Below are 24,824 nucleotides of genomic sequence, written 5' to 3' on the forward strand. Positions count from 1 at the left end.
AGTGACGTCCTTCCATAAAAAATTTGGAAATGGTGCATAAAATACAGATTGCTGATATATATATATATATTTTTAAACTAAAAATTTCAGCTAACATGAGACCCCTGCGCTTGCAGAGTATCAGCTGCTGGAGCCAAGTTGCCCCTGTTTTTAGTCTGAAGATCCCCTTGCCAGTTTGCCGTGGTCCACACCATTCCTTGCTGTGTTACACGTGGCCCACTTCAGTGATTATCATACCTCGGGGATCTCCCTGCCACTTGAGTTTCTGCTGAAATTACAATTATATAATCAAGTCCTTTAAAATGCCTTCACCGTTTACAAGGGAGAGTCTATTTCTTGCCATTATTTATATGTGCATGCAGTGAGGGAGCTAATTTAGGAGCTGCTGGGATATAGGTACTATGCTCGATTCCTCTGTCACTGAGCAGATAGTTGCCTCTCAAGCCTATCTTAAAACTCAACAGATACTCAGAAGAGAAATGGACAGATGCCAGAATTGAACCATATTTTCCTCCAGAAAATGAGGCTTTTCTTAAACTGGCCTTGGGAAGGCAGTTAAGTCGTACAACCTCCCAAACAACTTATTCCTCATAAAATATAAATTCTTCTAGCATAGCATAAGGCCTTTTCCTGTATTTTTTTTTTTTTTGTGGAAAAAAAAGTCTGATGAAATCTTTAGCTCATTTAACCACAGAATGTGAAGTCATTTTTTAGTAAATTGCAAGTCTTCTTATAACCTAGAGAACTCACTGTCTTCCAGAGATATCATCCAATGTATGACTTATATTCAAAGGAGAATCTAACTCAATAGAAATAATTAAAAAAAAAAAAAAGATAAAAGAAACTGGGTTTGGAGGAGAACAGAAGAAGGCAGCTTTCAGAGTAAATGTGAATCTGTATCCCTCCTTGCAGAGATCATGTTTACCCATAAAGGGAAAACATGAGTAAGATATTTTCACCATAAATGTCACTGTTAGGAGCAAAATAGGGTCCCTGGCTGACTCAGTTGGTAGAGCATGCAACTCTTGATCTTGGGGTTAAGATTGAGCCCCATGCTGGGGGTAGAGATTACTGAAAAATAAAAATCATAAAAAAAAAAAATAGGCAAAACAGATCTACTGAACTTTGTTTTGTTCTTTTACCAAACCAGGAACTGGTTTTCTCTGTGGCAGGTCTCAGTGCCACTGATGCAGTTGTGGAGAGAAAGCAGTAAATCCAAGGCTTTTGTGGAATGGAAACTGGTTGACTGTTTAAAATGGGAAGTTGGGTCAGAGATCGTGTTATGATCTTGTTGGTATAGTGGGGCCCATGGTGAAATTATAGAAGTGATTAGCCTGTGGTATGATGATAGGTGATTTTCTAAATGTTGTTTTTTATAAGATTGTTCACATTTTCTATGATATGCCTGTAACACCTTACACAGTTTGTTCCATATACCCATAAGACTTTTTAAAAAAAAGTTTTACTGAGAAGTGAGGAACATAACATCTAACTTACCCCCCGAAAGGATATTTTTTGCATATTTGCAGGGTCATGCAGCCATCCCTGAGGTCTAAGTTAGAACATTTTGTCACGCCGGAAGGAATCCCCGTTAGTAGCCGCTGCCCATTCTCCTGTCCCCAGTCCTTGGCAGCTTCTAGTCTACTCTATTTGCATGGATGTGCCTGTTCTGGATGTTTGATAGGAATGGCATCATCACACATGTGGTATGTGAAGATAACTTGTTCACGTAGCGTAACGTTTTCAAGTTATAAGATGCAGCAGTACCTTATCCCTTTTTATCGCCACATAATATTCCAGTGTACGGATAGAGCACATTATTTTAACCCATCGGTTGATGGACAGTGGTGATCTTCCCCCCCACGTTCTGGTTGTGAATAACGGTTTTGTGAACATTTGTGTGTGAGTTTCTATATGGGCATGCATTTGCATTTCCCATGGGCACATACCAGGGGCAGATGGCCGGGTCCTATGGGAACTCTGTTTTAACACTTTGTGGAGCTGCTGCACTGGGGGACGTTCCAGGCGGATGCGGGTTCTGCTTCATCCACCGCCTTGCCGGACTTGCATTTTGATTATAGTCATCCTAGTAGATAAGGAGCGGCATCCTACAGTGCATCTCTATGACTTTTAAATTAAAAAAATGGTAAAATGTTTTTAAAGACCCAGCGCAAGGAAGGAAAAGGAGACAGGTAAGTGCATTGAGATGTGTGCCATTGAAAGCATCCGCCTGCCATTAAACTGAGAGGACCGGTTGGGAGCCCTGTAACCCATTGGCAATTTCATTGCAGGTGGCCTCCATGCAGTTCATTAATATCGTAGTCCATTCAGTGGAAGACATGAATTTCAGAGTGCACCTCCAGTATGAATTTACCAAGCTAGGCCTGGATGAATACTTGGATGTAAGTAGAGCCGCGACCTTTGGCTCCAGTGTTAAGACTTGATTTATTTTGCCTGCCTTCAAAGATGCGCTTCCGCCGTGACTAACAAATGCTCGAAGCTCTATGCGGTCGGGTCCCATAGTGCTGGGTAAAGGGAACCTCGCCGAGTGACGCAGTCCGCCAGAGAAACTGGATTCTTGCAGACCTCTTGGGACCTTGGGCTGTGTTCTGCCAGCAGTCTTTTTGTACTGGGGCCGGACAACCTCTTGCAGCCTTGCTGCAGCTTTCCTCCACGTTTGAGCTCCGTCCGGGGCAAGTCTTGCACCCTCGTCTGGGCTCTTGGGCAGTCCACCTTCTTGGTTACTTTGGGGACCCCATCAAACCAAGACTGCAAAGAGTGATGAATAAATGCTGAGAGCACCCCCCCCCAAAAAAAAAGAGGAAATGGACACTAGAGACTTCCTCATGTAGCAATTACATTCTGTTTAATGCTTTTGTGGCTTTGGCTGTTCCTTTTTTTTTTTTCAGATTTTATATTTATTTGACAGATAGACACAGCAAGAGAGGGAACACAAGCAGGGAGAGTGGAAGAGGGAGAAGCAGGCTTCTGGCTGAGCAGGGAGCCCAATGCGGGGCTCGATCCCAGGATCCCGGGATCATGACCTGAGCTGAAGGCAGACACTTAACGACTGAGCCACCCAGGCGCCCCTTGGCCATTCCACTTTTAAGTTCTTGGGAGAAGGAGGTCTAACCTTTCTCTTTCTCTGACTCCCCTGCAGAAGTACTTAGCCAGTTCCCTGTAGTTCTTCACCTAAGAAATAGCAAGTTGATGTGAAAACCGTGAATGGGCTTGAGTAGCCATGTGTGCATAGGGTGCCTTTATGTCCTTTGATTCTTGAGAAGTTTTGTTTCCCTTCTGTACAGCAGTGGTCTACTTGAATTTGAAAGGCCACTCGCGAGAGGGCAAGAATTGTTAACCTCAATTTCCAGTCTTGTTTCTAGCCACGAAGAAGGTAGAAGTGCTTCCCTGGGAGCTCTCGAGAGTTTCGCTGCCTGTCTCTGTTAGGGGGGAAGCCAGGGAATTACAGTTTATTGTGAAGCAGAGTCACAGCATCAGTTACTCTCTGAGCTCGTGGCCTGGCTCAGCACACCAGCTGGGCTGCCCTTGGAGAGACTCCTGTTGTCTAAGGACGGTACTCAGAGAGAGGCATGACAGATTTCCGTTATAGAGGTGTTTGAATTGTTTTCTGACTTGAAGAATCACTAGTATCTTTGACAGACTTTGGCACTGAAAGGTTTTCCCTGCTCTACAATCAAGGTTTCTCTTTCTGCTTTCCCTGCCTGCTCTGAGAGTGGCAGGATTTGAGTGCCCACTGGGTGTATCAATCGCTAATGGTCTTGTGGGTTCAGTTTGTGATGGTCGTGCAAAGCTCCTTTGGGCTCCAGGCTGTGATGGCGAGAGGAACACATCAGATAGTGCCCGTTACCCATGGTGTACTTGGTGAGAAAACCTGCCTAGCTCCTGCTTTATTTTCCTTTCTGGAAAACAAGGGCTTTGCCCTTGTTCAGATTGTTTTTTTTAGCATATACTCCTAAACTAAGATGAAATAGACTTTCTTTGGGACAAGCTAAGTTACTGAATTCCAGATTAGACCAAGAAGAAAATCCATCTTTCTGAGAATTTATGTAGAACATAATTCCTCTGAAAAATTTAAAACTTTTTTCTAAAACTCTGTTTCTCTAACTTCTTGGTCTGTTGGTTCTGGACCCTGATAGAGGTGGTTAGAAGATTAATATTATAAGCATATACTATGTAAATAAATGCTTCATTGGTTTACAAAAACCTTGTAAGTAGCCATTGATTTGTTCAATATATGTTTTTTGGTATCTTCCCTATGCCAGGAATATTTTAGCTACTCATCTGTTTCCCCTAGGGGGAGGTCAGGACGTATGTTACTTGCAAGGAAGACTCACAGATTTTCTTGATCTCTAATTTCACCTTAAAGCTGGTTGACTTCCTTTGGGATGCCTGGGCCTGTAATGCAAGGAATAGAGGAAATCATCCTTATCTGTGTTTTGGGGAGCCCTAAACTCCATGAGTATTGTGGGGAAGTTACCTTGGAGGGTGGATTCTAGCAACTTATTAATAAAACCCAGGGCTGATATACTCCATCTGTGTCTTCCCCACCTCCTGCCTAATCCTCTTCCTCAGTGGAACCGCCCTCTCTAGTCCTGCAAATTACACTGACTCTAACCTCCTCTGCACACAGATGCCTCTCAAACCTGGGACCGTTGCTGTCTTCTGAAGCTGCTTCTTAATTTTTCTGTTGTCTAATTTCACCTGTATCAAAATGTTCTGGTTTGGAATATGTTGATATGGGGACTATATCTGTAGGAAGGATTAGGGAGGAAATGTGTGTATATTTGAGAGAGGGTATTCGCCAGGAAGTAATCTGACGGTGGCTTCTTAGACACTTGAACACTCCGTGATTGTCTTGAGGCTGAGACATCACACCCTCTCTTGGAAAAGACCGCAGTATTTGGAACAAACAGAGACATGTAGGCTGTTGTGCCATTACGTTCTCTTTCCACAGCTACGCTCATGCCACCCTCTCTTGGTGTTTTGGTTTTTAGAAACTGAAGCACACGGAGAGCGACAAACTCCAGGTGCAGATCCAGGCTTACCTGGACAACGTGTTCGACGTGGGAGCTCTGCTGGAAGACGCTGAAACCAAGAATGCAGCCTTGGAGAGGGTGGAAGAGCTGGAGGAGAACATTTCTCATGTAACTACCTCTCGGAAAAGGAGACACACACACGCTTAGCTGTTAGGGCGGTCGGTGACAGGATTCAGAGTGTAGGGGTGAGCTGTAGCTGGAGAGAGAGAGAGCTGTCAAAAGCCCCTCAGGGTTCTTTCAAAGAAAGCGTGGCTGTTACTTAAAACCAAGGGGAGTCCGTTGCCTTGCCTTCGCTCGTCTGCTCGGTTTCCGCTGAGCCCAGGTTCCCTGGCCATCTTCGTTACAGACAGGCACCCAAGAGTGAGGTGATTGGTGCCATGTTAGGGGGAAATGTTACTCAAGTATGTGAATCTGGGCTGAGGTGAAGAAGTCCTGTTCTACTTCTTATTCTTCTGAACAGAAGTCATTTTCTATCACACATGCCACCATAGGCCCATGGCAGTTGGGTTCTAGCAACTCAAATAAGCCCCAGGACTAATGGACAGTTACTTGTGTCTTCCCGCCTCCCACCTAACCCTGTCCCTCAGTACAACTAGCACGGCTGCCCAGACAAGATACCGCCCACTTCAGCCTCTGTGCGAGTTTGGTTTGATGTGTCAATAAGTTATATTTCACTCAGAGTCTTGTGAATGTAAGTCCTGCTCTACCCCAGAGTGTCCACACAGGCTGGTGGACGGGGCGGTCTTGTGTCCATGATGCATGTCTGCACAGTCTTGCCTTATGCTTACTCAAGTTCTAAAAAGATTCTTTTCAACAATAGGCCTTTTCAGGGAAATTGGCGAGTGTTCCCTTCTATCCCCTTCGAGGAGTGTCCTCTCTGTATAACCTCAACTGCATTTCAGGGCAGAGGCTCATTTTTTCTTGCCGCAGACAGAGCTATGAGTCTGAAGGCCTTCAGAGGCTGTTCGTGTGATCACCATTACGCAGATATTTGAATATTGCAGGAATGAACAGAAAAATGGTGCTTCTTAAAGACCCAAGTGTTGTGAGGACCAAATTCTTTGTTGAATTCTGCTTGACAGTGTCCTTGGTTATAAATGAATGGTCTCTTTTTGCAGCAATATTATTTTCTCCCATTTGAGTGGTCCGTTTCTTTTCTTTCACATTTTCTTAGTTCAGAGTATCAGACGTGCTCAATGTCCTTCACCTTCCTCCCTCACTCTGAAAATGGGCATCTTCTTGGCTGTAGTTAAGCCAAGTGAGTGAGCCAACTCTCCCCCCACCATCGTGAGTGCTGCTGTGACGTGACTGGCACCTGCTTAGGAAGGACACTTACCTGCCTAGTGTTTCTTACTCTGAAAGATTTGACTCGTATTCTGAACCTGATCAGCGTTTTCATCTCCATGCTTCTTCCTCACCTTGCCCCCTTGGTTTTCTTTACTTGTGATCTCTTCTTTCCTTGTGATCATTTTCAGTGAAATCCAAGGTTGCTCACTTTCAGAGTCTTGTGGGAAAAGAAACTATGTAACATGTGGTTCACCCTGTCTTCCTCGGGAAGCCTCAGCCAGCATCACATGACCATAGTCACACAAGCCACTTATAGCGGGCCGGCTGTTTATTTGAACTGCCCCTCCAAATACCTTTCATTATTTGGGTAGTTTGGATCAAAACCAGCAGTACTGTTTTCTCGCCTGGTTTTCCATAATAACAGAACCAAGTTTTGTGGACCGATGATTTTCAAAAGCTCTTGCCTAATGGCCTTTTCTTCGGGCAGGACAGGTGACCTTCCCTTCTTGCCTTACCCACTGTCCCCTACCCTTGCCAGCTCTGGCAGAAATGGAGGGAGATGGCACTAAGGAGCTGATGTTATGGGTTTTATTAAGGATCATGTGTAGATTATTAATTCCTATTGGAAACAAATACACATTCCGAATCCTATTATAAATATTAATATTTCCAGAAAACAGCTTGGGGAACACAGGCAGGACTCTGATGGGCCTTGAGCTCCACTCTCTCTGAGAATGGTTTTTGAGCTTCACTTTCTCTGAGAACCGGGGACCTGAGCAGAATGATTGTGTGTTGTGACCCAGGTTTCCCTTTTAAAACTTTACAGTTGTCTGAGAAACTGCAGGACACGGAGAATGAAGCCATGTCCAAGATCGTGGAACTGGAAAAGCAGCTCATGCAGAGGAACAAGGAGCTGGATGTTGTTCGGGTAAGTGTGCTGATGACCGCTGCCCCGGATGGGCATTGCGGGAAAGGTGCACTGCACCGGCTCTAGTCCTGGTAGAATGCGGGGTACGTTCATGTCAGAGGATTGCACTGATGCAGCATGTTTATTGGAAGCATTTCAGAGGGGATACTCAGATGAAAGGTACACACAGTTAGGGTACATACACACATGTGTGTGCAATCAAATGTTGGGGGTTCAGTCCTTATCCCAGATTTTGAGAGTAACAATATTTTCCCAGAGTTGATTTAGTGGATCACCCATTAGCTTGGAGATAAAAACACAGAATGGGTTTAATTCATGCCAGTTACTTATTTTTATTAGGACTTGGACTTCTTTGTATTTTCTTTTGCTTTGTTTCTACTTGAAACCAGATTTGGTGGTTGCCGTAGAAATGGTGAAATCAACACAGGCAAGACCTAATGGAATTCACCAAAAAAATTAAAAAAAAAAAAAAAAAAAAGACAAAGCAAAACCAAACCATTTTATTATCAGATAATCCCAGCTATTTTATTTGGCCTTAGCGTTGTTTTACCTTACGTGTCAGGTATTTGTAGAGTGCTGTCCGTGTGCTTAGAACTGTCCAGAACATAAAATCACCAAAACGCCTGGAGGGCTTTCAGGCACACGGCTTGCCTTTACACCATTGTTGATGAAATGGCACATTTTATGCGATGCTTATCATGTCTGTGTGTGTTGCTTGATTTTCTGACATGTCCTACAGTTACCTCTAGGAAATTTATTTTTTGGCACGCCATGGAAACAAAGTTGCAGCATATGGACTCAATTCAAGCCAGACTCTCAGATTATTAATAATAGACAGGGTGTGAAGAATGTTTCCCTGCCTGCTGGAGGTTTGTGGTGAGAGATCACATGTACAAGACCCAGCAAGCAAGTTCCATAAAATCCTTACACTGGGACCTTGGTGGGCCCCTAGTAAAAGGAATGTGGGGATGCCTTTAAATTGAAAATTGTAACTTTTTTGTTTTCTGCTAAAAGCCTAGACAGGGCTAAGTAATCAGTAGAGGGAAGCACTGGCCTGTTCTGTTAAGTGCATACCAAAGGGAGAACGTTACAAGGATTGCTGTCCTAAGCTTGGTCAGGGGGGCATTGTGAAGGCCAGAGAACCCCGTTCCAGAACAATCAGCCCCTGGTTATTCGTGAGTAGATTATTCCGTGCTTTGCAGATTTTTAATCCCAGTCTGACTTCTGTCCAAATCTGACTTAGGGCCTTTTGTCTACGGTTAACTGATATGTGTCTCAGAGTTACAAATGAATTTTAAAATAAATAAAAGGAAAACATGCCACCCCACCCGAATACCCTCAGAGTTTTCCAGAGTCAGCTATAAAATTATTTTTGGGTCATTTCTGCCTCGTTCTTCTCCACCTGCAGGGAAAATTGAGTTAGCTGCACTTCTTAATAGAAAGAACTATATTGACAGTAACAATTGCTAGAATATATTGCATGCATTACCAATGAACAATTGATAATGAATGGGATTTTATAGGATCTGGCTGAGTTCCATAGGATTCCTATGAGTATCTTTTCTTTTCTTTCCTTTTCCTTTTTCCCTTTCCTCTCCTCTGCTCTCATCCTCTCTCCTCTCCTCTCCTGTCCTCTCCTTTTTCTTGATCCTCAATTTGCCATTCTGATGGTAATAGGTATGAATGTCCTGTGAAGATAAAACTGTTGACTGTGGACTCTTTTTGTAGGAAATCTACAAAGATGCAAATACCCAGGTTCACACATTAAGGAAAATGGTCAAAGAAAAAGAAGAAGCCATTCAAAGACAGTCTACCCTGGAAAAAAAGATTCATGAACTGGAGAAACAAGGGACCATTAAAATTCAGAAGAAAGGGGATGGGGACATCGCCATACTGCCAGTCGTGGCTTCTGGCACATTGTCCACGGGGTCAGAAGTGGCAGTGGGTAACTTTGTGGGACCAGTAACGGGGGCCGCCTCCTCGGGACCCCTTCCCCCCCCTCCTCCCCCACTACCTCCATCGTCAGACACACCTGAAGCAGGTAAGAAGCTTCGGTGGGAGAACTGAGAGTATCGGGATATTTGTATTTCTTCTTTTATCCATTGTCCGTTTATGTCCTTTGTCTGCTTTTGTTGGCTGGTTCTTTATCTGATTTTAAAAACTGACGTTTTTAAAGAGATTAAGCTTCTAAAGCTGAAGCTTTCACGTATATTGCAGTATATTCTTCATTTGCCAGTGGGATTGTATAGTCTTGAAAAAAATTCCTGTGTCCTTTTCAATGTTTTGTTTTTGGATACTTAATGTGCACGTGACATCCTGCCGGTGAAACCCTTCCCCTGTTTTCAAAGGCAATTTGTTTCTTCTTTTTCGCTAGTGCAAAATGGTCCAGTCACGCCACCCATGCCGCCACCGCCCCCGCCCCCTCCCCCTCCCCCACCTCCTCCCCCGCCGCCCCCTCCTCCTCCTCTCCCGGGCCCTGCAGCCGAGACTGTGCCTGCTCCTCCTTTACCACCCCCTCCTCCTCCCTCTGCACCCCCGCTGCCTGGGACGTCCTCACCCACCGTGGTTTTCAACTCAGGATTAGCAGGTAAGAGCACGGAATTCAGACCCAGGTACCTGTGTTAAGAAATACTCACTTGTGTTACCTCCAGAGGCTTTTAAAGCCTCGCTGAAAGTCCGGGTCTCTTGCAAACCCGAGTACCTCCTCTTAGTGGGAGAGCAGGGCTGCTGATGCGGCCAGGGCAGGGGAAGCCCTGCACAGAGGCATTTGTCTCTGGGTAGCTGCTGCTGTTCTCTCTCTAGCAGGCAGTTCTGATTTTTGCAGACTTCCTGCCTTCCACTCTCAACACCTAGAAAAGGGAAGAAAGACAAGTTCCCTTCTTAGGGATCAGTGCATTTTCCTGGATTCATCGACCACTTGTGGGCATCTGTTTGCCAGGGCTCTGACACACGGTGCTTCTGGCGCTCTGGCTCTGTTTTTGGAAGGTATTCACGGTGTCATTTCCAAAAGGGGACAATGGCTCTCTGTGTCATTGCTCAATGTGGGCTTCCAGGCACGTCTTCTGTGCATTTGAAGACATCAGAATTCACTCTAGTGCAACTGAAGCTTCAAGAGAAGCATTGCTAACAGTGGGATCTCCGTGCCTTGAAACGCTTCTGAATCGTGCCTGCTGCCCTCCTGCTAACCAGGAGAGAATGCGGCATCCCCACCTCATGGGAAATGAAATGGGGTATGTGTGGGATGGGAGGGAGAGAGTGGTTCTAATGCCTTGAAATGGAAGTTCTGATTTTTTGACTCATGGAAGTGACTTCTTACTCTTTTCTAAAATACCACAAGCCATTTTCCCTGTCATGGAGCATTTCCCTGGCATTTTGAATAGCTCTGAGCTTAGTCGGGCCATCTCTGTGACCTCAGATAATTCTGCTTTCTCCTCCACTTCAGTCCCTCTATGAGGTCTCATTTCCAGTGAAGAACTACCACTGATAGGTGTGGTAGTTCTCAGAGCCTTCTGTCCAATGTCTAATGGCCGTCTTAGCTGTGAGAGATTTCCTGGACTGCCCACCCCATCCCCCAGAGTGTCCCATCAGCGGCTCTACTGGCCAGTCAGTAGCACTAATTCATTCTAGTAATCGAAGGTCTTTTGGGCCCCAGAAAGCCTCCCAGAGCCGCCTTGTTCCACACTGAGTCTGTTGTGTTTCCTTCCACTCCAGATTCCATAAACTTGTCCAGGAAACAAATAAATAATGTTCACAGGGTTGCCTAGGTAACTCAGAGTCCTGGGATCGAGTTTCGCATTAGGCTTCTCAGCGGGGAACCTGCTTCTCCAGAGAACTCTGCTGCTCCCCCTGCTTGTGTGCACGCTCTCTCTCTCTGACAAATAAATAAAATCTTAAAAAAAAAAAAAAATAATGTTCACAGTAATCCAGTGATTTAGTTCTACTGTTCAAGGTCAGTCCCATCTACTACTTTCTTCTAGAACCTTTTGCTACCTAAAGCAAAAGTGGTAGGTGTGCCATCATGGAACTGTTGGATTTTGGAATGTGAGCCAAGAACCTCTTAACAAGCCCAGGAGTCCCTTTCATGGGAAGATTGCTGTCAGCCATGGAGTGTGAAGACCTATAGTTGGCATGCGCACCTGGCTCACGGATGAGGCTTCCCTGGTAGCATCCTGAGAGCATTCACCATGGCCCGTGGCTGCTTCGGTGGCTCTTGTCGGTACCACTGCCTTTCTCTTCGGCACAACCTACCACGATAGAGCCTCTACTTCCATTTATCCACGCTTTCACCTGGAACTCAGAACTGCCTTGGCGTGAGGCTAAGGTGTGCAGGTCCAGGGCTCCCTTCAGTAATGTGTCTTGTCCTCTCCGGACTCTCCCCACAACTCAGTTTTAAACACTTGCAGTCTCTCTTGATTACCTCAACTCTGTGGTGTGGAACTTTCTGTTCAGCTAATGACCAGCTGCTGCCGTCAGGGTTGCTGCCATTGGAGGGTGTCCCCTTTGTGTCTTACACCATTTTTAGAGGGCTGTGTGGGACTTAAGAAACTTCTCTTTGGTGCCATAAGTGTCCATTAAACAATGACAAGATGTTCTCTTTTACAAGCTCTAAGGATTATAAGACCGTTACGTAGCACATTATGTGAGATGTGTTGCCAGTGTGTGGGGTAACTTTCTCCCTGGAATTAAGAGGCCAGACAGATTCAGGATTTCCAATAGAAGCAAGGGACAGAGCTGAGATGATATGCCACGGGCTCCTGGAACCAGAAGCCCGTGACATTGCTAGGCCTTGGACCCTTGGGCAACAGGATGGCCTCTCTCTTCTGTAGGCAATGAGCTCTTGTGTGCGTGGTGGCCAAGACAGGGGACCTGAATGAAGTCCTCTAATTTTATCTAGTGAATTTTTCTTTGCATTTTATAGAGAAAATATACAGCATGGAATGTATATTTGAAGCGTTAGGCTTACTTCCTCACATCTGTGATAGAGCAGCGTGGCTCCCATTTCCCGTGTCGGTCATGTGTGACAGATGTCTGGGCAGTCTGTAACCTTTGCTGTCTCTTTGGGAAAAGGTGCATTGTAAGTTCACAATGAGAATTTGTACTTGGCCGATGATTTTCTGTTAAAACATGGCTCGTATCTTATGGAATACATAGCACAGTTCAATATGGCTGTTTGGGACCACGATAATGAAATCATTTTTTCCCCTCTTCTAAGAAGGATTACTTTTTAGAACAGGATAGTGAGTGAGTCTTCAAGGCAGGCCCGAATGGAAATGAATTTTTGGCTCTGTGCTGCCTTGTGAAATGTGTCCAAGAAGCATGAAATTATCTGCTAAGAGTGCGTGAACTGCTGAGCGGCTTGAACTCTAACCATATCTAATTTTTTTTTTTTTTTTTTTGTATTTTCTTGTTCTTTCTGCTTCCACAAAAGATGGGCCAATCAAGCTTTTCTGTAGGTTGCTCCTCACTGAGTGTTGTTTGCCATGTGTTTCTGTTGGTCCCACTGTGCCTTGACATCTTTTCACTCCCATCTTACACTGAACCATCGCATTTGGACCTTGTATGTGTGGGAAGTCTTGCGTTGGCTGACTGTTGGTCCAGGTTTGCCCACACATTGTAGTAAAAGAGATTAAGGCTCTGTAAGCAGGCAGCCTGGGTTTCATATGACATATTCCTTTCCCCCAGAGAGAAAAAGAGTGTTTTTGTTTTTTTTTCTTCCCCCCTTAGTTTAATGGTCAGAGCTGAATCTAAGGCCTCAGCTCTAGAAGGATTTTAGACTTGTTCTGGGGGAGAAAGGATAGTTGCTCCACAGAACAAGGGCAAGCCGCGAGGTGCTGCTTTTCCAGGCCCTTCCCGCTGGCCTCTGGCTCTCTCTGTGGAACACGCGCCCACCCACACAAAGCCACTCCTTTAGCCTGAATGCTGTGAGCGCACTGTCTATCATGGTCACCTGTAGGCCCGTCTGCTATAAACCACTCCCCATTCTCCAGCCGGAGTTAAAACAACTTTCTAAAGATAACATTTTTTTTTTTGGCCTGTGTTCTGATCTCAGGCTTACTCGTAATTTTGCTGATGAGTTCAGAGTAGGGTAGCTGCAGACAGAGTAACTTTCAGCATGTGTCCTGGGGCCCGTGGTATCCATGGATGTATGGCGGAACCAAATGGCAAGGACCCGCCAGCTCAGATTGTGGGAGTATCCCTGCACAGCTTCTCTCCTGCTCCCCCTTCTCCCTCCATATGCCAGGCTAGAGGAGAATCTCTTCCTTTGTCCCACAGAGGACACGGGTTTTCCTGGGCAGTGTGGACCAAAAGGAAGTGTGGTGAGCAGTCCAGCACTGTTGGGTGGTGGGGCCTACAGGGTCATGGTGGTAGAAAGGCCTGGTTTGCAAAAGCTATGTTTCTGTGTTCCTGCATGCTTTTGTGTGGATTTATCAGATGATGTTCCTGCTGTGTATGTGGCCTTCATAACTCTGGAGGAATGGCAGGCAGCCAGGGAAGAGCCCAGTGTGTGTTGGGTTTATTTTGTTCTGTGCTTCCTTCTCCCTCCCTTACTGATGGCAGTACGCTAATGATGGCAAATAGTGGAGCTCCCAAGTAACGTGGTGGCAGCCCAGGACAGACTTAAGAAAATATGTATGTATGTATGTGTGTATGTGTATATATGTATATGTATACATATATGTATATACGTGTACACACATACATACATGCATATATAGACACACACGTGTGTGTGTCGATGGTTTGGGGAGACTTCTTTATGATGTGTAATGAATTCATGGAATTTTTAATGAATTTCCTTTTTTTTTAAAGCTCATTTCCCTGCAGTAAGAGGAGTTGACAGTTCCTCACCTGATCCCTCAAAGATAGATATCCCTTCTTCTCCATTAAGAGGTTTTCTGTGTTTTTCATGGGTTCATGGTGCCTTCTAGTCACATGTAACTGACTCCTGGGGAGAACTTGCTCTTTAAAGAAACAGGGAAGGGACCGTGGCCATCCTCAAAAAGCAATACTAATCCTGATTTCTGAGTACCCCTTCTGTCATCTTAAATCTTTTCTATTTTGAGCTGTTCGTGCCCCTTGACCTGGTTGAAATAGCTCAGTGTCAATATAATCCCCATTGTCAAAATGGTCCATGAGAATGCTTTGCTGCAACAGAAAGCCGGCCTTCTTGATGTTACATTCCTGGTGGTGTAGAGAGCTGCTGCCTGCAGTCTCTGATCGTCTTTAAAGATTGGTTTGGAAATATGAGTTCTAGAATCAAGAATATAGGATTTCACAGTCTGACTCACACTCACTAGTGTCCCAGAGCATGTGTTCTCCCTGCTGTCTAATAACATTATTAATCATTTTTGCTCCCCAATACTTTGTCTTAAGCATTGTCCTAACATTGTCGAGTGTATGGCAGTAATCCATTTGTCTACATTAAAAAAAAAAAAAAAAATCAACCCCTGGCTGTTAGACAACTTTACCATCATGTTGCATCAGTCAACCAAATGATGCCCTCAGATTGCTCTAGCCAAAGCCAGGCGTGGTGTTTTCTGTGCTTATAAACACTTGGGTGCCTCTTGCCTGTGTTCCTCCAGTGTTAAAGTGTCATCTGCAAGGACTGGTCCCTGATTGTCCTTGAGGATCGTGGGGTTTTGGTGGAGTCTTAATTTCAACCTCTCTGACTTCTGTAGCTGTGAAAATAAAGAAGCCAATCAAGACAAAATTCAGAATGCCAGTTTTTAACTGGGTTGCCCTGAAGCCAAATCAGATCAATGGCACGGTCTTCAACGAGATTGATGACGAGCGGATCCTGGAGGTATCTTTCTCGTGGGTTAGGGACAGGGAGGGCTCTCTGGGCAGCAAAGCTGAAATGGGTGCTCTGCCAACCTGGAAGGTTCAGTGATACAATGTCAGTGTTTTAAATGCCCTGATGTAAGGAAGACAAGGCTTTTTATATTAGAGAATGAAATTGGACACTGTTTCGTAAGGTGGTTTCAAAACTGCGTTTAAGAAGTTATGTTACCATGGAGTGGTTATGATTCTGGAGTGGTAGTGATTGTCTTTAGTGAATGCCACAAAATATCTATCCGACATGAGCCCTGCCCTTCATTTATAAAAGGGCATAAAAAAACCCTTTATTGAACTCTCAGTGAATAAGAATTCAGTAATCGCACAGTCTGGTTTGATAGATAGTTCTAGTCTGTGGTGGCCGGCCCTGCAAGGTAAGTAGTGAAGAGCCATTGAGTTGGCCAGATGGGATCAGTTCTCTAGTTGAGACGTTCGTAGCTGTATGTGTGACCTAAGTCGTGTTGTAGCACAAACAGGAAAATAGAGTAAGCCATGATCAAAGGCAATATTGAGTAGAAAAAGTTCTTTGACGCTTACACTTAATTTTTAAGTGTAACCTGGTTTGCCTATCTCATCTCTCTCTACTCCAGGATTTAAATGTGGATGAATTTGAAGAAATATTTAAGACGAAAGCCCAAGGTCCTGCCATTGATCTGTCTTCAAGCAAACAGAAGATAACACAGAAGGGGTCCAACAAAGTGACATTACTAGAAGCAAATAGGGCCAAAAATCTTGCCATAACGTTAAGGAAAGCTGGAAAGACTGCCGATGAGATATGTAAAGCTATACATGTGTAAGTTCAGGACATTCTGGAACATTCAATCTAGTGAATTTAGGATAAAAATAAGGAAGTTATGATTTGTAGATAACAGAAATATCTCAATAGTAGGACAAGATGGAACAATTCTTGATGTCCACATACCAAAGTTTCCCTTTGTTACATATGTGTGATTTCAGAGTTGAATGGAACGCTAGCACTAAGGAGGCAGGCCAGAAATCACCCTTGGGAGTGCTGTACTTGAGTGAAAACTATTTTAGAAGAGTAACAACTGGATTGTGACATCATTTGTTAACTTTGTTAACATTGTTAACTGGGTTTGCTTTCCAGCAACTCATACCTATGAAGAGTGGAGAATTATGGATGCTAAGAAAAAGGAGAGACTGTCTGTTTGCTCTGGAGTGTCTGAATTTTCTCTTGATTTGTTGAATGCAGATTTGATGGCATTTGTGGAATGATACAATTCAATGCCAGATGCAAATGTGATACAGATGCATATTTTAATTCATTACAATAGGAATGTGATTCCTGTTTCTCTTAGTAGCTTTCGGGAAATTTTAAAGTTCAGTTCTTTTCTTATCCCTGAACTGCAGAGAAGCATTTGTTTTATTTACTTTTCTATGAGAGGAATCTTTCTGCCCTTCTTGTGGCCATGATGACTTTCAAATATGACAAGGAACAAATATTTTAGGTGTGTTAGGAATGAATCCATTTTAAACTGGTATATTTAAATTTTGTAAATTTTGGTAAAAGATTCTTAGGGGACTGTATGACCCTCAGAAATCATTTGTTCCAATTTTGTGTCCTCAGTCAGGATCAAAATCTAATAGTCCAGTCTATCCTATATTCTGATGTCTGATGTTGAAACATAATAGGCAGTCTGGATTTTAATCTATATATGCTATATTCATCATGATGATTAGATGTAATTCTGTTATTTTTGCTGGACAAAGATTGTCCAGGGAAGATAACAGAGATTGTGGCAAATATTCTGTTTGTTTAAATTGAGCATATAGCTAAAAAAAGACCTGATACTCCTTCAAGGGATGTATTCATTTAAGCCAAAACATCCATTTAGTACAAGCATTTGGATACATTTATTTTCTAATGTAGAGAAAATAGCCCAGGCTGTTGGTTTAATTGAAAAATATTAGAGTTTACCAGATAGTCTGTAATTGTGTATGTAATATCAGTGTCACTAATTAGCAGTACTTCATATGCCTTAAGAACCGTGTCCTTGAACCCCTTAACCGTCAGTTGTTTCAGCCTTCCTTCTCGTTCTTCCTGTCATTTACTGTTGATTTCTGGAGACTTAGAACTGTAGTACTAGGTTAAAAACCAAGTATGGCTGTTGTGTTAAGGTCTGGGTTCTCAGAAAGGACCGCTGAAGCTGCTCATTGGGCGATCAGGAGCCAGTACAAGTGGTATCTTCCCCGTTCAGCTGTAGACACCATCGGTTCATTGTGTTGGTGCTTGACGAGCAGACCAAATGCTGGTGTGGTTGAACGGGTAGGAGGTTTTCTCTCTAACACTGACATGTCCACATTTGTTTTCAGATTTGACTTGAAGACATTGCCTGTAGACTTCGTAGAATGTTTGATGAGGTTCTTGCCAACTGAGAACGAGGTGAAAGTGTTTCGGCTCTATGAGCGGGAAAGGAAGCCCCTGGAGAACTTGTCAGATGAAGACCGGTTCATGATGCAGTTCAGTAAAATTGAGAGACTCATGCAGAAGATGACCATTATGGCCTTCATTGGGAACTTTTCAGAAAGCATTCAGATGCTGACTCCTGTGAGTGGACCACCTCAGGCAGGGGAGAGGGTCCAAAGAGATATAGAATCATTTTTTCTTTTTTAGTCTCTTCCAGAATTGTACTTCACACCATGGGCTGTAAAGACTCCTTCCCAGAACTTTCTAGATTGCATTTTTATTTTGGCCATTTTTTTTTTTCACATTGTATATGCCAATTGAATGTGAAAATGGTGAATTTCCATTTTCCATATTGCTATTCTCCTCCATAGAATGCCATTTACTGTGTCTATGGACGCCCTCTGGGTTTCCACTTCAATACATGGGACTAGGAAAATCATTTTCTCAAACTTATTCCCCTCCCGAAGACACCAGTCCTCTGACTGACTGGGTGGCAAGACTGAAAATGTTGTTTCTAAACACACTTTTGTTCATTACCGATTACAGTAGCATGTCTGTTCACAACATGTTCTCAGGACTTCTGGAGGGTGATCATATTCCTTTGCTCTTTTGTTTTCACTCCTGAACAGCTCCGTTGATTTAAAAATGCATTGTCTTACATGGTTCGAGGTAGTGGGCAGGGGATTGAGTTCTGCTAGAAAATGCTGTTGACTCCGAGCTCTGAGTCCCATCAGTCACAGATTTTGTGATGAGCAAGTTCTGACATTTCTTCTCATTTCAAATACTTCGAGAGAAGAGCTTGCATGTGAAGATACGGTCGCCTAAGACCCTAGCAGGACAACATAAATTTTTTACTTTGAGGAAAAATAGAATCTCAACATTAAAGTTTTAATCTGAATGCAGGTGTGTTTCTTCTGTGTTAAATTTTAGTTTCTAATTAGAGTTTCTTATTTTTAACATGTCTCTTTTTTTCTCTCCCCTCCCCGTCCTTCCTTTGAATGGAATCTAGCAACTGCACTCAATTATAGCAGCATCTGTTTCTATAAAGTCGTCCCAAAAACTCAAGAAAATTCTGGAGGCAAGTGAAGTTTTCCTCATATACGCGTAGGGAAGAGCTGACTTGTCAGCCAAATTCCTTGGCCTGGGATGCTCTACTGACGGCCCCCCCCCCCTCTCTCTCTCTTTTTGCAGATCATCTTGGCCCTTGGAAACTATATGAATAGCAGTAAACGAGGAGCAGTTTATGGATTTAAACTTCAGAGTTTAGATCTGGTGAGTGAACTAAAAGAAATACAAGAGCTATATAAAGGACAAAACAGTTGGCAGAGACCAAGTCCCAGAGTCCTCTTTTGGAAATGGGGGTAGGATGTTGTGATGAACGTTGCTAGTTGGATGATCAATTGGTATAAATTTTCTGGAACATCATTTGGCATAGACATAGAACATTAAAAATCCTCATGCCCTTTTGACCCAGTGTTTCCATGTCTGGGACTCTTTCCTCAGGAATCTGAATTATGAATGCTTTATTTATTTTATAATTGCGGATAATAAGCGACAATATGAAGATCGAACATTTTGGGAAATTATTAACTATAATAATAGTTAATATGGTAAACTATTCTTTAACTCTTAGAATGTTTGTGAAGAATTTTCAAAGGAATGGATAATTTTGTGTCTGAAAAAGGGTGTAAATTGCATGGACTGATTGAGTTCACCCAAGTAAAATATGTGGGAAAAAACTGAATGGAAGTAGGTTAAGATATTAACAGAGAGGTTGGACAGAATTAGGGTTTTTTTTTTTCCAAAGTGCTTCTTTTTACTTTTCTGTATTTTCTCAATATATATGTATATTTTTTTCTAAACATGTATATATTCTAAATACATATATGTCATTCATATATATATATAAAATATTATATTTCTGGATGGAAAAGAGTGTGCAGCTTTTCAGTCATCTGATTTAGATGGGCAGGTCTAGAGAAAATCCTCTGTGGAATCCTCTCCCCCAAGGCTGTGTGGGGCTAATGTTGCTTCCACATGAGGAAGTTGGGCAGTGGGCTGAGTCTAGCCCTGGGGAGACACGGCTCTTTGGCAGGGAGTGTCCAGTTGAGTCCCAGTTCTAGCCCGAGAGGGGCATGTGTGGCAAGCCCCACTGCTGTGTGTCATGGAGGCTGGGGAAGGAGAACGAGCTGAGCTAGAATCATGCCGACTGTGCTACGGGAGTCCTGCCTTATGGGCAGTACCTGCACGCCCGCCTGTTCTGTGCTCACTCCTCTGCTTCTTCACTCTGGAAAGCCCTCAGACTGGTGGCTTCCTACCTTTTGGCCAGGGGAGGTGGTGTGGCAGATGTGCAGTGGGGTGGTTTCAGGTGAGTGGAGATGTGTGTTGGAATCGTCCCCGACACCGAACATACCCTGGGAGAGAAGTCCTGTGCTCTCCTTTACAAGTCAGTGGGCTGGTTTAGCGAAGAACATGTCCAGGCTTGACCCTCCCATGGAGGATTTTTTGGTCCACTTTGGGGTGCTGTACTCTGAGTGGAACAACGTCATGGGGGGGTGGCAAGCTCCCCATCCTCCTTCGCTCTAACTAACACGTATTCCTTTTGTTTTCAGCTCTTAGATACAAAGTCGACAGACCGAAAGCAAACACTGTTGCACTACATTTCAAATGTGGTAAAAGAGAAATATCACCAAGTGTCCCTGTTTTATAACGAGCTTCACTATGTGGAGAAAGCTGCCGCAGGTACTTGGCTTTGGCTCTTCCTGCTACCCTTGGGGATCAGGTGCCTTTAATCACGGGTCCCGGGGGAGCCATCCCCGGCTTGACCCGTCTTTGGAACCCCTTTGAAAGGCAAGGCGAAAGTCTGAAGCTCTTGGCCTAGGTGCATAGGCCGTGGTGTTGCCCACGCCTGGGAGCCGTAGCAACTAGGGACACAAGGGAGACCTCTCTGCATCCTCTGTACAGAGTCGGGGCTCTGGACCTTGGGCCACTTACCTCTTCCTTTCAGTGTCTTTCTCAGTGTGTTGCTGTTGTTGAAACAGGAGAGTGAAGATCTGAAAGTCACCCCCCAAGAAACATTTGAGTTTGATTTTGTGCTGTCCCACTTGCTCAGGTGTGGTAGTTCCCAACATTGTGCCTTTAGCATGAGTACAAGCTAAATTATCAGTACTTTGGGCTGTTACTTTGCCATAGCAGTTATGCATTTTCTCATTTAAATCATCAAGTGATTTTGGGGTAGCTGGCCTGTAATGGGTACGTAATGGTATCCCCGAGTTACAGGTGAGAAAACTGACATTTTCAGAGGTTCCATAGCTTGTCCGAGGTTACAGGGGTAGAACGTGATAGAAACAGGACTAGAGCCCACATCTTCTCACTTGGTGTAGTGTCTAATGTAGCGTGTCCTCTCCAGAGATCATTTGGCTAGAAAAAGGAACCAGATGCACGTTAACCCCAGAGTTGGTTACATACTGGAATTCTCACATTAGGATCTTGAACCCTGAGCAGCCAAGGTGTTTATTATAAACTCACATTCCCGGGGCCTACTTCAGGCTTAGTGAATTGAATCTTTGTGGGCAAGGCTTTCTCTTACTTACTTCCTCAAAGTAAACGGCTGCTCCGTTTGTGTTGTTACCACAGAGCACGCCGCCACACCACTCTTGCACACAAGATTTCTCAAATTTTATTGTAACAGTTTGCATGTCCATTCCAACCTGTGCGTTTATGAATGTAATCGAGTTTTCATTATAATTCCCATAGGCCCTTAGCAAATTGCTGGAGGGCAGAGGTAAATGAGTGAGGGAATGAAAGAGATGATGCGGTGCTAACTGGGGACAGATGCCCAGGGAGCCCTCGTGGAGGCGCCCAGGCAGGAGGGACAGAGGCAAGCCGTACTGACGTTTTGGCCGTGAAGGGTTGTGAGGTGCAGGCTGTGACAGACCCCCTGAGGTCAAGGCTCAGGAGGCAGTGATTTTCCTCCTTCCAGGCTTCTCTTTGCCTAAATTAACATCACAGTTAACAAAATTGTGCCAGTTAACAAAATTGTGCCAGCAAAAATTTTTGTTTTGGCCGTTTTGTTTGGCCCAACTGCGATTCCCCAGAAGCGCTAGAAAAAATCAGTCAGGGAAGATGGAGTTCCAGATGGAGGTTCTCTGGCTGAGTTGTTCTCTGGCTGCCAGGTAAACTGACATGGAATCTTTATACCCTCACTCCTTTGTCCAGTCACTCCTTTGCCAATCCAGTGAGCCTTTCGGAGTCCCTGCGGTGTACTGGGCAATGTCCTAAGCACTGAGGAGTCGAAGTTGAGTAAGACTGTGAGTCTAGCAAGGGAAAAACCTGACTGCCTCATGGAATGCATCCACTTGCAGAGCTGAGTTGGGCTGCAGGGGGCCAGAGGGAGGGGCCAGAAGGTACCAGGAAGGTACCTGCTCCGGGAGGGTGGCCACACAGGAGATGGAAAGGTTGGTGCTGAGAAACCCTTCTGAAGCAGGGAAGGGTTCTTTGAGAAAAAGAGGCTGTCCCGATTGCTTGTTTTCTGGTGGGCAATGGTACTCAAATTGGACATCTCAATGCTGCCCCCTGCTGGAGAGCCACGGGAATGTAAATGAGGTCGGAGTGCAGGAGGATCAGATCTTGGGCCGCCACACAGTTAAGGAGACTCTGAGCCTACAGACCAATAGGTTCTCCTCTCCCGGATAATGGGATAGCTGGGTATAGTCCCAGGATGTGGAGTCCATGGTTGTTCTCTGAACTCCATTTTGGCTACCTTCTACCTGTACGATATAGGGCAGGCCACGTAACCTGTTTATGCTGTTTGTTGTTGTTGTTGGCAAATCCAGCTAATAGTGCAAATGAATTAGTGCATATATGGAAGCTAATGCAGTGCAGAGTAGTGAGCAGTAGTAAGTTATTCATATGGTAAGGTCTCTGCTCTGAAAGATCTAAGGCCCTAAGGCCCTAGGGTCTAGTGACCCTAGGAATCCACTGAGAAATGGGCATACCAGCCAGACTCGCTGTGGTTTTGACATTCACGGGGACATTGCTGTCTCTGCTTCAGTCTCCCTCGAGAATGTTTTACTGGACGTCAAGGAGCTCCAGAGGGGCATGGACTTAACCAAGAGGGAGTACACCATGCACGACCACAACATGCTGCTGAAGGAGTTCATCCTCAACAATGAGGGGAAGCTGAAGAAGCTGCAGGATGATGCCAAGATTGCACAGGTAAGGAGCTGTGCCCTGGCCATGCATAGGGACGTGTTTGGATCCCTTAAACCCACTTGGGTGCTGGCCTGGCTCTGGGGGAACGTTGTCCTCCGTCTGCAGTGGATTTCTTCTTTAGCTAATGACTCCCTTGGGTGAGCTCTTTCTGAATATTGTCTCTGTTCTGTTCACTGTCCTCTTCTGATTTGGAGTCTTCACCCTGTTCTGTAGAGGTCCTCCCTCTCTCTTGCCCCTCTCTTCTCACTCCTAGGCTCCCTCTGCGTGAGGCCGGGATTCATTTCGGCCAGTGTGTGTCGTTCCTGTGCTTCACGAAGCACTTTTCCTTCCCAGCGTGTTGGGTTTCTGTGGGCCTTGACCTCGAAATCTCATGCTACACCAGGAGTTGAGTTTACAGCCTTGAAAAATAGCCCAAGTGGACTGCATGCCATCACAGAAGGGAAGGCAGAGTATGGTGGGGACTCAATGCAGATGGGGTGGGATGGCTTCCAAACGAGGCTGTCCCGTGCCAGGAAAGCGTTTAAGCAGAGACCTGAGTGTCCCTGAGGTGGGGACACTGTAAGGCGCATTGAAGCAGCCAGCAGGCATCAGAGTCGGAGTGACTTTTGAGATCCCTTCTAACCCTGTCTTCCGTGGCCTTAGGAAGCTCTTGAAAGAGGTAGTTCCTCGTGTGTGTGTGTGTGTGTGTGTGTGTGTGTGTGTGTGTGTGTGAAAGAGAGAGAGAGAGAGAGAGACCTTATGTAGAAACACAGTTGGTCCCAGAGATGAATCCCGTGTGGCACTGTTGCCTTCTGCTCACTTTTGCCTCGGTGTTCAGAGGACCCAGGAGACCCCAGAGGGTCGTGGGGGTGGGAGGGGGCCGCAGGAATGCTGTGGCAGTGGCTGGATCCTCCTGCTGCTCTTCCCCCGGAGGTCAGGTTCACATGCTGGACTTTATGAAACTTGAGGAGTTTGCTTCTTTACAGGATGCTTTTGATGATGTGGTGAAGTATTTTGGAGAAAACCCCAAGACGACTCCACCCTCTGTCTTCTTTCCCGTCTTTGTCCGGTTTGTGAAAGCCTATAAGGTAAATAGGAGTGTGGGGTCCTTTCAAGCCTTCCTTGGTGCTGGTCGTCAAGGGGGTGTCCTCCCAGAGCTGCGTCAGGTCTCCGGTCTCCGCTGCTGTGTGGCGGCCTCCCATGTTCCTTCAGGCAGCAGATCTGGGAGGTCAGTGTGAGTCCAGACAGTCTCCAGTTCTATGGGGGCTGCGTGTTCCTGGGGCCCTCAGCCCACCATGCTCCCTGTCTCCAGCCAGTTCAGCCTAAAGACAAAAGCTCTTGACTGCCCTTTGGGGCAGAGAAGACACTCCAGAACCATCCCTTCCTCACTGACTGTTCACTCCTGTGGGGCCGGGTGAAGGACTTAGAAACTCCAGGCTTCCCATGTGGTTGTTGGACAGGTGAAAAGAGTGGCCTCTGGCCTATGGCAAGGGTACTGTAGCTGAGGTCAGGGACATCCTGCCTGTGCGTGTCCTACCCAAGCCGTTAGGTCATCTAGACCAATATTTCTCTGGTGTGGACTAAAGGATGGTGCTAGGAAGAATGCTTGCTGTCTGTTTTCTCATCTGGACCAACAGTGGCCCTTCCTTTAAATAGCCTGTTTGGCACAATCCAGAGCTATGGTCTTGAAAAAGCATGTGACCCAAAGAGGCATGTGTTGGAAGAATTTGTTCCTTGAGAAAGAATAAGTGGGGGTGGGGGGGTGGGGGGAGGTGGTTGTTAGCGGCTGTTAGTGCCCTTAGGAGACATTGCAGGCTGTACTCGCCAAGGTTGTCAAGTATAACCTCAGTAACGTTGGTGGAGGAAGGAGGAGTGTGATTATAGGGGAGGAGGGATGAGGCTTTTTTTTTCTTTTTTTTTTTTTTAAGATTCTATTTACTTTGGGGCGCCTGGGTGGCTCAGTGGGTTAAGCCTCTGCCTTCAGCTCAGGTCATGATCTCAGGGTCCTGGGATCGAGCCCCACATCGGGCTCTCTGCACAGCGGGGAGCCTGCTTCCCCCTCTCTCTCTGCCTGCTTCTCTGCCTACTTGAGATC

The 24,824-nt window shown here is 45.1% G+C and overlaps 1 protein-coding gene across 4 annotated transcripts in view; it reads left to right on the forward strand.

Annotated features, from left to right (window-relative positions):
* The window catches only part of LOC111158700 (formin like 2), a 320,132-nt gene that overhangs the window by 284,936 nt on the left and 10,372 nt on the right, over positions 1-24,824 (forward strand). For all 4 annotated transcript variants that reach the window (XM_022521031.1, XM_022521096.1, XM_022520953.1 and 1 more), the window contains exons 11-23: positions 2,292-2,402; positions 5,016-5,165; positions 7,171-7,272; positions 9,001-9,313; positions 9,647-9,859; positions 14,952-15,076; positions 15,699-15,901; positions 17,443-17,677; positions 18,546-18,614; positions 18,728-18,808; positions 20,149-20,278; positions 22,590-22,753; positions 23,716-23,817. In XM_022521031.1, coding sequence (XP_022376739.1) covers positions 2,292-2,402; positions 5,016-5,165; positions 7,171-7,272; positions 9,001-9,313; positions 9,647-9,859; positions 14,952-15,076; positions 15,699-15,901; positions 17,443-17,677; positions 18,546-18,614; positions 18,728-18,808; positions 20,149-20,278; positions 22,590-22,753; positions 23,716-23,817 — 1,998 coding nt within the window. The remainder of the gene's footprint in view (positions 1-2,291; positions 2,403-5,015; positions 5,166-7,170; positions 7,273-9,000; positions 9,314-9,646; positions 9,860-14,951; positions 15,077-15,698; positions 15,902-17,442; positions 17,678-18,545; positions 18,615-18,727; positions 18,809-20,148; positions 20,279-22,589; positions 22,754-23,715; positions 23,818-24,824) is intronic.

This window comes from Enhydra lutris, unplaced genomic scaffold (genome assembly GCF_002288905.1).
Source record: "Enhydra lutris kenyoni isolate GAN:26980312 unplaced genomic scaffold, ASM228890v2 scaffoldscaffold1, whole genome shotgun sequence".
NCBI classification, from domain to species: domain Eukaryota; kingdom Metazoa; phylum Chordata; class Mammalia; order Carnivora; family Mustelidae; genus Enhydra; species Enhydra lutris.